Source organism: Oryza sativa, chromosome 2, assembly GCF_034140825.1.
Source record: "Oryza sativa Japonica Group chromosome 2, ASM3414082v1".
NCBI lineage: Eukaryota > Viridiplantae > Streptophyta > Magnoliopsida > Poales > Poaceae > Oryza > Oryza sativa.
In genome coordinates this window covers 2,118,494-2,131,870 of record NC_089036.1, presented here as the reverse complement: position 1 = coordinate 2,131,870, position 13,377 = coordinate 2,118,494, and the positions used below count along the sequence as shown (strand labels likewise).

Below are 13,377 nucleotides of genomic sequence, written 5' to 3'. Positions count from 1 at the left end.
TCGACGAGTTCTTGCTTTCGGGTTGAGCTGCATCGGTTTCGATCTTCAACAAGAGGTAAAACTTGTTATGACGACTTGTGTTCTCGAGATTAGTGCTTCCATCTTTATGACACTCTAATCTTGTCTATATAATTCATCAAGTTATCATATATCTTACATAATCCTTGGCAATATCGTCATCTAACTTACAATCGGCTAACATCTGTTAATAGAAGGCAGCCGATTAGGTTAAATAGCGACGTTGTCCTAGATCATATAAGATATCTACCACTTTATGAAACACCCAGCGGCTTGATTGTCTAGATATTGTTCTTCTTTTCATACTTAATGCTGCATCAGTTGAGTTTGATCTATTAAGTCGTGCTTAGAATATCAATCTCTAGCCTGTCCTCTGGTTGTCGATTAGGGTAGTATCGGAGTTTCAGCCGATCTTATCTGATTTAACCATATTCGATCTATATGCTTCAATGACATGTTAAATCCGCCCTTTATATCAGGATCTTATTGCATTTAAGTATATTAAGCTTTTGTTTGGTATATTATATTTGTTTTGATATCTTTATATAAAGTAGTATCTGAGTATTAGCCGATACATGCTAGATCTATCTGATCGGCTATACTATAAACATATATAATCCTGTTATTAATATATATTTCGATCTAAGTGATTTATACTGTCTCAGCATGGTGACCGATCTATCCCAATCACTTGATTTAAGTATATATTAATATAAGAACTATATATCGTTAATATCTACAGCCGATCAAATAGATTTAGTTCCTTACTATCTATTTATAACCGCCGATTGATTCATATATGACATTGGCTCAAAGATAAATGATATGTCATCGGCACCTAGCCGATTGGCTATCATTTATAGATTTAACCACGAATTCTTTGTCTCTATTTCTTGTTGATTACATGATCAAATCAACTGGCACGCTTATACATTTGAAGGCGAGTTTTTGACCTGTACTGGAGTTAAGCAGATCTCCCATGCCTCGTGTTTTCTGTCAACAACTACATCCATTTCATATTATATAACTCGTTTTAGGTCTAGAAAAACTTAGTAAATCTACATTTCATATTATATAACTCGTTTTAGGTCTAGAAAAACTTAGTAAATATACAGTAGTAAATTAGTTTTATTAGATGTAACATTAGATATATTTTGATAATATGTATGTTTTGTGTTAAAATATTATTATATTTTTCTATAAATTTGGTTAAACTTATAAAGGTTTGACTATGTAAAAAGTTAAAATGATTTATAGTATGAAACGGAGGGCGTATATATATTTTTACATTGGGGACTATTTTTGTTAACAAGCTGACAAGCCGAGTTGGGTGAAAATTTTTGTGGAAGATGGGTGAGGAGACAGAATTCAAAGCTTTTATGTATGGGGGACATACAGGTGAGGCTCCTCTGTGTATGTCAGCTCCACCTGTCAAGGACCCATGTTACTCTGACTTTACGTTAGGGAAGTTGCGTCCAAGACATATTGTAGTGAACCATACCCTTAACTAGCTTATAAACGTCACAATCACATCAGTCTAAAAGAGTGAGGAGTAATTACAGTACGTATGGGCAAGGTTAATTTTTTTTTAGATAAGGATGGGCAAGGTCAATGCAAAAGTCAATTCCCTCCATATAGATATAAGGGTAATAGTAATGTTTATTGTCAAAATTGGTAATAAGGTGGATTTACGAATCAGTGGGTAGTAGCTAATACATACTCTAATTTTTAGGGAAATAATACATACTCTATGTCATAATGTGTGAATGTAAAAGGTGAACATAAGATAGAGTCCACAAGAGGGGAAAAAAAGACCAAAATCCCTAGCCTCACATACTCTGCACGCACATTGCTCACTGTATAAATACTATAGTTAAGTTGCTTATTGTTGGTAGCAGACATAGTTGCTATTGCTAGCTTTAACAATGTTTGTTGGTGTGGTTGTAAGGTTATTTTATTGCTTACTACCTGCTTTTATACTCTAAGAACATCCACAATGTGTTCTAAAACCAGGTAGTAAGCATAAATGCAACCGTTATAGTAAGTAGTAAATAATTGTGGAAATAGTACCAACAACTACCATGCAATAACACTATAACCTGGTAGTAAGAAATAAAAAAACATTATTTTCTCATCTATGTGTTAACTCTCTTCTTTCTATCTTTCTCATTAGACTATTAGATTTTTTATGTTCATGAGACCCATCTTATTGCCTCATACACATTGTGAAAATTTTGATAACAAAGAGACCTACTTTTGTTAAGCCTTACCTTACTTATTACTCCCTCCATTCCATAATATAAGGCACAACCACTTTTTCTAGATGTTCCATAATATAAGGCATGCATGCATGTAGGCAATTAACTATAATCCCTTCTCCATTAAATTATTACTTTTTTAAATCCTCCACTCTCATGTTCTCTAATTCTATTGGATGCATGCATTATATTTATTAGGATGATCTAAACTACAAAACTACAAGATGATTATAATTATTTTCTTGGTCTTTAGATTAGGGGTGGTTATATCTTATATTTTAGAATTGAGGGAGTATCAATTAGTAAGAAAATATTGCTGATATCCTAAGGAGGACATAGGAGAATGGTTGAGGGTAGAATTGAATTGAAATTATAATGCTACTACATGATGTTAGTACGTGCATGCATGATTAGAAAAAAATTGTGACTTTGTGGGCATGTGGATACTATTACTATTACTGCATCAACACTTCCCCACATAATAATAATTAATGGGAAATACCTAACTCTGATACAGTATCATGAACGATACTCGTCAGTTTGTCAGTTGTCACTATACAGGAAGGAACACCTAAACTGATAAGATAAAATAGTGTCTAGAGATGACTTTGTTAATTGTCTTTATATACATGCAATATTTAATGTAGAATACCAAAAAATAATGTGTTGAACTGTTGAGGGAGCGTCAGATCTCCATCGATCTGCCTCGAATTGATAAGGGGTTTAGTATATAAATTTGATCTAGAATTAAAATCGGTTGGCCTTTCCTTGGGACTTTGGCCGACCCAGTTTGCTAAAAAATCATTTGTCCAGTATTTCCTCTGTTGTATAATATAAGACACAACTACTTTTTTTTTATGTTTCATGATATAAGGCATACATACAATTAATTAGGACATCTTCTCCATTAAATTATTACTTTTTTAAATCATCCACCTTAAGATCTCTAATTTCATTGGATGCATGCATTATATTTATTAGGGTGATCCAAACTAGGAGATGATAATAATTATTTCTTGTTTTTTTAGGTTAAGGGTGGTTGTGCCTTATATTTTAGAACGGAGTATTACTCAAGCTTATCAGAAAGAAGAAGCTCCCCGAAAAACAAAAAGGAAAGAAGAAGCTCCCCTACGTAATTGCAGCAGGAGAAGATCACACCCCTGTTCTTTGTCCAGCTGGTAACTAACCAGTATGAGAGTAGTAAGCATGTTTCTCAAGCTGGTAACTAACCTTGTAATTTTTAGAAAACTTTATACACATAAATCTATTAAAATATTATCTTAAATCTATTTTTCAATCTCGTAACAGTTAATTAATTCATTTGCTTGTAATATCGAATTATTCATCTATTTAGAAGTCCATTTTATTCCATTATTCAGCTCAGAACAACACATCCGGAGTTAGCGAGCAAGCGAGCTACCTATACTTTATTATTATCATCTTTGCTAATTAATTAATTGCAGCTAGATCGCTCGTTTCCGTCGTTTGGTTGAGTGTATATATATGGATGAATATATAGTGTGTATGTACATATATAGATACTGTCATATATACATAATGTGGCGGCTAAGAGTCGCGGAGGAGGCCGGCGCCGGCGGCGAGGGGTGGCTGAGCTCCACCAACGCGCACGTCGGCCGGCAGGTCTGGGAGTTCGACGCCGCCGCTGCTGATGACGATGACGCCGCCGCCGCGGCGGAGGAGGTCGAGGCGGCGCGCCGCGAGTTCACCCGCCGGCGACACCAGATCAAGCACAGCGCCGACCTTCTCCTGCTCCTGCAGGTTGTATACATATACACCTTGCATTTCAAAATAACTCAATTTAGAATGTGACAGAATCTGGACGTAGACATATCCAGATTCGTTGGCTAAAGATATGGGTCATATTTCATCGTAAGTTTAGTTATTTTGATACGGAAAGAGTGTACATGTAATGGATTGCAAGTATAATATATGCATGAGAATATTATACCATATAAATTTTTTTTGCAAATAAAAAGACACATGTTTAAAAAAGTTTTTTGTAATGTACTATCTGGGACTTACACTAGTTATATGTTATATGCTTAGAACACTTTTTATATATGCTAGTTACATTATAATGTAAATAATTATATTATAATTACATTCGTGTGATTTAAATGAATAAAATTGTTCATAAACGTATAGCAAAACCGAAGAAATCAACTTTGGTTTGGATTGGGTAAGAAAAACACACATCCAACTTCCAGTCCCATCGATATATTTTTTTATGTTTAATTAGGTTTTTTGGAAATACGGTTAGAAAAAAAGTTTATTTATAATTATATTATATTAATATTGTTTGAAAATGAGTCACCATACTCGTTCTAGATGTCTAAATATTACCATATTAATTGAAGAAAAAACAAATCATTATATTGAGATGAATCTAGATTGATAAGTACAATTGTATCTATAGAAACATAAGATAAGAGTTATATATCAACACTCGTTTTGTATATCTAATATACATTATGTACAAAATATAATTATATACGTGGAAATAGATGTAAAGAGTCGTGTATATAAATCTAAGATTGAATTGCACTTTGACTATCTTTCATTATCAAAGTTTTAAGTTGGACCACTCTTTATCTAATCATTTTAGTTTAGACTAGTTAATGTTACCTCTGTACTGGTTTAGACTATCTCAGCTCACTTATCTCTTCATACCAACTAATCCTATATTAAAGGTATGGCCTACATATAGCTTCAGGAGGGGAATTCCTAATGTAAAAAAGCCGGTATAATGAAAACCATGGATATACTACTCGAGAAGACGGAGGCAATCCAAATTACAACAAATATAATTTTACTTAATCCAAAGTAAAAAATGTATTATTTAAATAGTGGTATAAAGTGAAATTTTAGTAATAAAATTGAACTTTAATTTACTCTACATCCAATTCATAACCAAACTAATCCGAATATAATTATGTGAGAAAATTCTCTATTAGAAAAATAAAAAGAGTAAAATAAAACTTGGAAATCTCCCTTCCCATCACCGCGGAGGCGCAGATACATTCGCCGCCGTCGCGCCACCACCGGCGGCGGCGGTATGGCGGCCGCACCGCCGCCACGGAGGCTTGGCGCGCTCGCCAGCGCCGGCCTCCTCCACGGGATCGACGCCCAGCTCCGACGCGTAGCTGAGTACGTCTCTCTCCGCACTTCAAATTTTCACGCATCGACGGGTGGATCGAGCCACTGAGGTGTGGCGACGAACGCCACGCATGTCTGGGCTGTGGGATTGGGGTGACGGGGATTCGGTAGCTGTGCGGAGACGCACGGCACTGAGATCTGGGCTTGTTAATCATCTAGGTTTTGATCGATGATGACAGTCACTCTGTCACTAGTACAATAAAATCGCAAAAGTTACTACTACTACTTAGATAAACTATTGGAGTACTTTGTTTCAATTATTCATGGAATTGAACTGCCGTCACAATCGTGGTCGTCATTTTGTGGAAGAATTTCTCTGGGTTACTATGCAATATATATAGTGGTAACTTGTTAATACCATTTTGCAAATTGCAGTTCACTAGATCGAATCCCTCTAAGCTGGAGATTCCTGGTATCAAGCTGGGCGAGGATGAAGATGTCACAGAAGAAGCGGTGCTGACCTCTTTGAAAAGGGCGATTCGGCGTTATTCTACTCTTCAGGCACATGATGGACACTGGCCTGGGGATTATGCTGGTCCCATGTTCCTTCTTCCAGGCTTGGTACTTCCTTTTCACTGCTGTGGGAAAATGGATCTGTTGAAATTCATCCACATCGTTATTAGCTAAATTCACAATTTCTTTCATGAGGTAAAACATTCCAAAGCACTGCTCGGAGCTAGTATGTTGCTGTTAGCATCCTTGCTTTGATGTTGGTTGGTACTTGCTAGAGTACTGCCCAAAGATTCATGCTTGGCTAACCATTTTTTAATTTTGTAGTCCCTTGGTTGTTTCACTTGCAATGGCTGGCCTTTTGTTTGTGTTTTTCCCTTAGAAGAGAACCTGCATTTCTGTTTAAAAGCAGTTCACATCAGACAAGCATCAATTTTATCGCCAAGTGCCAGCATGCAATCGTTGCATGTAATTTGTACATTTTGTAAAGAAAATATGGATCACATACATTTGTCTTCCTTTTGTCTATATAAGATTATCTGTACATTTTACTTCTCCATTCCTAACTCAGTTTTACCCAGGTTATAGTACTGCATGTGACTGGTGCACTAAATACTGTGCTATCAACAGAACATCAAAAGGAGATTCGCCGGTATCTCTATAATCATCAGGCAAGGACATAAAACTTGCCCAAATAACTCTGAAAAACTTACTTAGATAAATCTGTCATTTCAATACACATGTGTGCTTCGGTCGTGATAAAATCGTAAAATCTGTTTCAAAAATCATGAGAGATTTGCATTTGCTGAAGCTGATAATCGGCTGCTGAACTAATTTGCTCGTGCATTTACTTCCCTTTGCTGTCAGACTTTGGAGAGGTTCAGATGTGAGAACATGTTCTCAGTTTCTGTTATCAAGCCCCTAACGAGAAATTCATTCCTTTTTGGCCCTTAAAAAAAATCCATGTAGAACATCTTTAAAAGAATGGAAAGAGAGGGCAACCTTTGAATTCAAAAGGGCATACAGTGCGTGTGTTTCATGTCCTTCTCCATATTGTATAGCTCATTATGTTGTGTAAAGAAAGTAACAAAAACTTTTTAAGTGCAGAATGAAGATGGAGGCTGGGGGCTGCACATTGAGGGCACAAGCACCATGTTCTGTACTGTCTTGACTTATGTTACCTTGAGATTACTTGGAGACGAATCAGATGGTGGAGATGGAGCCATGGTGATAGCTCGAAATTGGATTTTAGATCATGGAGGAGCAACTTTCACAACATCATGGGGAAAATTTTGGCTTTCAGTAGGGAACCTACGCATTTTAATTTCCTTTTGTGTTTTTGCTCTGGTCCCTATACAATTCTACCTTGTTTTACAATCCTAGAGAGGTCCTGCTAATGTCTTAATTAACTTTCTTAAGGTACTTGGTGTCTTTGACTGGTCTGGTAACAACCCATTGCTTCCAGAATTGTGGATGCTACCTTATTTCCTCCCATTTCATCCAGGTTTGCCTTCTCCTTACGTTTTATTTCTTTTTACTCTTTAATCTTAATTTGGTAGAGTGTAAGTTCATCATACAATAATAGAGAAAATTATCGTAGGTACTGGCTGGAGTGCATGCTAGTGCAGGTATTCACTATATACAAACATGGTTCTTTGGCAGCTTACTTTGAATAAGTGTGTACCGGGTTGCTGCCACGTACGTATATTGCACTAGAATCCATGTTGTGGGTTGATAAAGTGTTAGTACAATAGGCTATGTCTCCCTTTATAAAAGAAACAGGGGAAATTAGCCCCATTTGGAAAGAATGGATTTATATAATTGCAGAAACATAAATACAGAATATTTTTACTCTAATGATATGATAGAAAATTTATGAATATGCTGACATGGAATTTTCATAAAACAAAAGGAAGAAGGTTCAGGAATATGTATAGATTGGTTAAATTCTTCAAGGTACGTGCCTATTCTGAACATCATAAGCATATATTTGGTTTAGGAATGAGTTGGGATGGGTTGGACTCATCCTTGTGTTTTTGGATGGGATGGCCCTATCTATCTGTTTGGCATGAGGGATGAAATGGTCCCAGTTTTAAGGGGATGGCTCACATGTCAGCGAGACAAAGAAGTGGGTTGGATTGGTCTGCCAATTTTCAAGGGACCATGCCAACCCGGATCTTAGAAGAATATTCCCTTTCAGGTTCATCCCATCCCATCTATCTCCAAACCAAATACCTTGAAAAGTGAGTTCAATCCAATCCGACCCATTCCATCCCTTGAACCAAACGCATGCAGCATGCTTAATCTCTAATAATTTTTTAAGTGTATCAATCCCTATATTACTAGATTCATGCATTGCTCCTCCAGCCAATTTGTTTGAGATAGATCAGCGACCATGTTCTTAGGGTGCCTTTACAACATTCTTTTTAGTGTTCTGTAATCTGTAGAAAATTTTATCTTACAATCAGTATATTTTGTTTGCCTATGTCCAGGACGGATATGGTCCCACTGCCGAATGGTATACTTGCCTATGTCTTATATTTACGGAAAGAAGTTTGTCGGCCCAATTACACCAATAGTACTGACCCTACGAAAGGAGCTCTACAATATACCCTATGATGATATTAATTGGGACAAGGCTCGTAACCAATGCGCTAAGGTTTATGAGCTTTATACTTTCTTTGTCTTTCTGATTGTGCACGGGTCAAACAGCAAGGACATAAAAAACAACTTTATCTTGCAATACCATAGTGTCTGTTGCTACTCAGTTCTTGTTACTTCAGGTAGACATGTCTGTGTAGGATAAGTTTCTTATTTAATAAAGAAAAAAGAATTATGTATTGCAGGAGGATCTGTACTACCGTCATCCATTAGGGCAAGATATCCTATGGGCCACTCTTTACAAATTTGTTGAACCAGTTCTATCGCATTGGCCTGGCAGCAAATTGAGAGAGAAAGCTCTGAAGAATGCCATGCAGCATATTCATTACGAAGATGAGAATACTCGATACATTTGCAGCGGTGCTGTACAGAAGGTAAATTGAAGACAATGACAACTCTCTAAAAAAAAGAGCTCTTCTTGTTCTTCTGTTTACTTTGATGCCTTTATTACTGATTGTTGTGATTTTTTTTAAATGCAGGTATTAAATATGCTTTCTTGCTGGATAGAAAATCCTAACTCAGAGGCATTCAGATTTCATATTCCAAGGGTTCATGATTACTTGTGGGTCGCTGAAGATGGCATGAAGATGCAAGTGCTTATTTCATATTTGGGACTAATGGCTATCTTTTGAATCCATTTTATTTGCTTTCAGTTGAGGTGGTTGTGTCAACAGTAAGCTTATCCACATATTTGCTTATCTTAATCACATTGCAAAATTATTTTAGCATTTTCAGTTGATACTTACGTATTTGCATCATTCTTTTTAACTGACTCTATGCACAAAATCTGTGTGGTGTATGGCTCGATGTTTAAGTGGAAGTTGTCACAATGGATGCCTACTAGTATTGGAAGATACTCCCTCGACTATAGATGGCCAAATAGGCCGCCCGGACCGGGCCTGGGCCCGAGATCAGTCAGGCCAGCATGGCCCAACCTACATGTTGGGCTAGGCTGAGCACGCCCACTTGCTGCACCAACGGTCCAAGCATGGCCCAATAAGACTTGGGCCGTGCCGGACCAGCCCGAAGGCACGAAAGCCCATTGTGCCCCTCCTTGGAAAAAGTCTATTTTCCTCCCTGGAAAAAGTCTATTTTTCCTCCCTCATCTCTTTGGGACGTGCCTTATATGCCTGGAATAAGGCTATTTTGGCTCCCTCATCTATTTTGCCTTCTTGATTGTTGGACCAGGCCGTGCTGGGCCGGCTTATCGTGCTGAGGCAGAGGCCTAGGCACGAGCCCAACACCAGTCAAGCCGTGTCGTGCTTGGACCAGGCCAAAACCCTGTGCCATGGGCCAGGTTGTCGGGTCTCGGGCGTTTTGGTCAACTATACCTCTGTCCCACTCACCAAGGCACGATCAAACTTTGCACGGTCTTCAAAATTAATCTTTGACTTTAAATTTTTCATATACTATAATGTTTGTAGCAACAAAATCATAATCATATGAAGGTAAATTTAAATGATAATCCAATGATATTGTTTTCATCAAATAAAATTTAATTTATAATAAACTATTTAATGATCAAATATTTAAAGAGTTTAATCTTAAAATACGTGCACGCCTTAGTTAGTGGGACGGAGGGAGTATTATGCATGAATATTGTACTGTGTTTGTGCATGCATGCAGCTTACTAGCGTCAATGTCAATAAATTGTGGTTTGGCTTACTGTAGGGTTACAATGGCAGCCAGCTCTGGGACACAGCTTTCACAGTTCAAGCTATACTGGCTACCAACCTTATAGAAGATTTTGGTCCTACTATTAAATTAGCCCATGGCTACATAAAAAACTCACAGGTAAATGCTTGATGTCAGCTTGTGCAAATAGGTTAATTCATCATTTAATTACTTACATGTTACTCCTTGCTGAAAGCTTCTTCATGACTGCCCCGGAGATTTGAGTTACCGGTATCGCCATATATATAAAGGTGCATGGACCTTTTCTACTGCTGATCAAGGTTGGGCTGTATCAGATAGCACTGCAGAAGGATTAAAGGTAGTTAATATGTGAATGAGGTTGTCAGTATTAACAACAACGATATTTTCTTTAAGAAACCAACTTTGTTCTTGCAGGGTTTATGAAGTAGAAATTATCCTATAGTATTAGGCATCATAGTATTACCATTATAGCCTTCACATGTCACGTCTAAGTCTAACCATTATGTTCTTTTGTGGCATTGATGGCATCATTTGAATTATATTTTACTAAATGTTTGAATTTCTATCTGATGTGATTCCTGTTAATTACCTTCAGGCCTCATTGTTGTTATCAAAAATTTCTCTGGAAATTGTTGGTGAACCATTAAAAGTCAATAGACTTTATGATGCTGTCAATTGTCTGCTGTCTTGGATGGTACAGATATCCTAACTTTTGTTTTCTTTAATTTCTTATTTAATAATATCCCCAGGGTATTTCTGTTCCCCTTGTGACATGTCAAAAGTCTCCGTATAAGCTGGAATAGCAACTTTTTTTTATTAGAGAAAGTAAATTGGAGAAGTACGTAGAGTTTATGAATTGCGATAACTTATAGAGTACCAATTAGGTATTTATCAAATTTTGCTTCAAATCTTGTACCTCTTGTCTCTAGGTGCCTTAATCAGTATAATAACTTCTGAATTGTCAAGTTATTTTAATCAAACTGGCTAATAAATTTTCTCATGCTACATATTTAATGCTTCTATGCTCAATGTTGTATATCCATTCTGTGGAATGATCAAAGCCTCCAGCTGTTGATTTATGTTATGATGGGTCTATCAGTATGCTTATTGTCTGTAATTCTTTTGGTACAGAATAACAATGGTGGTTTTGCAACATATGAACTCACAAGGTCTTATGCCTGGCTGGAGGTGAGTGGTTGAATTATATTGTCTTTGGTTAACTGTAAAAACACTGTTTGATAGGTTCGCTCCTGTCAAACACTGTTTGACAACCTGACATGTTCTTTTGTACAATTCAGATTCTCAATCCTTCTGAGACCTTTGGGGACATAATGATTGATTACCCGTAAGACACTAAGATGCGATAGCTGTTTTCCTTGTTAATATAATGCTTTATCAATCTTTGAGAGAAACAGAAAATGTGAATTGAATTCTACTGGCAGTTACGTGGAATGTACTTCGGGGGTGATCCAGGGTTTGACAGCATTTAGGAAGCACTATCCTGGACACCGCAGGGAAGAAATAGACAATTGTATCCAAAAGGCTGATAGTTTCATTCAGAGTATTCAGAGAAGTGATGGTTCATGGTTTGTACCCCGAACTCCTTTCAGAAGAGAACATGTGACACATTGCTTTTTTTTAAAAAAAAAATGTCTGCTCAAAAGCAGAAATAGTTACTACTGTCATTCTACATTGTGAAAAACTATCCATTCACAACAACAGGTACGGCTCCTGGGCTGTTTGTTTCACTTCTCGGACATGGTTCGGAGCGAAGGGATTAATTGCTGCTGGAAGAACGTACGAGAACTGTCCTGCAATCAGAAAGGCATGCAACTTCTTGTTGTCAAAAGAGCTTCCTTGTGGTGGTTGGGGAGAAAGCCATTTGTCTTGCAAAGGTAAGGTACACGATCATTTCTTTCTACTAGGTAATGCACTAATGCCTACTAATGGGTCTCCAAATCCAGCAGTGCAATCTGGAGATCGATCCTATGTTGATAATTAAGGCGATTATGGAATATAATTGGATCAAATTACCAGTGATGTTACAGCACAAGTGTGTCTGTAACTCTTTAAATTGTGGCTATATATATATATATATGCGAATACGTTTTAATGTAGTAAACATTTTTGTAATTCTCCACGAAAACAGGTTTACACCAATCTTGAAGGAGAACGTCCCCACGGAGTAAACACCAGTTGGGCCATGCTTGCGCTAATTGATGCCGGACAGGTCTTTTCGTGTTTGACATTTTCTATTTGTGGATTTTAGTATGCAGTAACAGATTGTCCCTTGGCAATGGCTCTCTAACCGTTTGCGTTGTATAACCAAAACTCTGCTTTGTTTTAATATACTGACGTACTTTTTTTTTGCGTGTTCACGAAAAAATATGCAGTAACAGATTGTGTGTGTCGTTTCCCATTTGACAATAACATCTTGATTCTCATCGGAGCAGGGTGAGAGAGATCCAGCGCCGTTGCACCGAGCAGCTAGGATTCTTATCAACCTACAATTAGAGGATGGGGAGTTCCCTCAGCAAGTAAGTCATAACTGCTCTTCTCTTATAGCAAAGTAGTGAGTTTTTTGCTTTTGGACCATTTCTCGATTTGTGCGTGAAAAATGTACACAGAAATTCAGGTGCAGAGTGTTGGCCAATGGCTGGGAGGGTTTTTTTTTTGTTTTTACCCTTTCGAATGATAGCTTTTCTTATGCTTAATAATGTTAAGTGCTGTCCCTGTCTCCGGTAGCTTCTGAATCTGAATGAATTTTTGTGTGACTTGAAAAAAACAACAGGAGATCATCGGAGCATTCAGCAAAAACTGCGCCATCAGCTACTCTCAGTACAGGAACATATTCCCTATTTGGGCTCTCGGAGAGTACCGCTGCCGAGTCTTGTTAGGCAGGCAGGATGCATCGGTGACCGGCAACACTGCTAGCTGATGATACTGATGAAGTTATTTTCTTTTTAAAAACAAAAAAAAAAGAAGTCAAGAGTGCAGGTGTTGCGTGGCTTTCTGTACCTGAAACTTACTATTACCATAATAGCAGCATTATGGTTTATTTACAGCTGAAAGTGCACTGTGATATCGAAAACAATATGTGCTGATCATCGTGAAATAATGTCGTATTTAAGGGATGTATGTGTAAAAGTTCACCTCG

At 37.3% G+C, this 13,377-nt stretch overlaps 1 protein-coding gene across 5 annotated transcripts; it reads left to right on the top strand.

Annotated features, from left to right (window-relative positions):
* The first annotated feature begins 3,747 nt into the window (after positions 1 to 3,747).
* Positions 3,748 to 13,354, top strand: LOC4328254 (cycloartenol synthase-like). Of its 5 annotated transcripts, none has more exons than XM_066306980.1 (18): positions 3,750 to 4,055; positions 5,829 to 6,014; positions 6,485 to 6,574; positions 7,011 to 7,205; positions 7,323 to 7,407; positions 8,396 to 8,562; positions 8,750 to 8,938; positions 9,044 to 9,157; positions 10,236 to 10,358; positions 10,435 to 10,557; positions 10,816 to 10,914; positions 11,352 to 11,408; positions 11,519 to 11,565; positions 11,663 to 11,806; positions 11,943 to 12,115; positions 12,370 to 12,450; positions 12,674 to 12,757; positions 13,012 to 13,284. In XM_066306980.1, exons 1-16 carry the CDS (start codon positions 3,780 to 3,782, stop codon positions 12,384 to 12,386), a joined length of 2,085 nt encoding a protein of 694 aa, XP_066163077.1. In that variant the 5' UTR covers positions 3,750 to 3,779; the 3' UTR covers positions 12,387 to 12,450; positions 12,674 to 12,757; positions 13,012 to 13,284. The 5 variants fall into 5 exon arrangements, 3 of the variants coding, with proteins under 3 accessions (XP_066163078.1, XP_066163077.1, NP_001393372.1); NM_001406443.1 differs by having other exon boundaries at positions 3,763 to 4,055; positions 11,943 to 12,120; positions 13,012 to 13,354; NR_176083.1 differs by lacking the exon at positions 3,750 to 4,055 and adding an exon at positions 5,303 to 5,444 and having other exon boundaries at positions 13,012 to 13,332.
* The last annotated feature ends 23 nt before the right edge of the window (positions 13,355 to 13,377 follow it).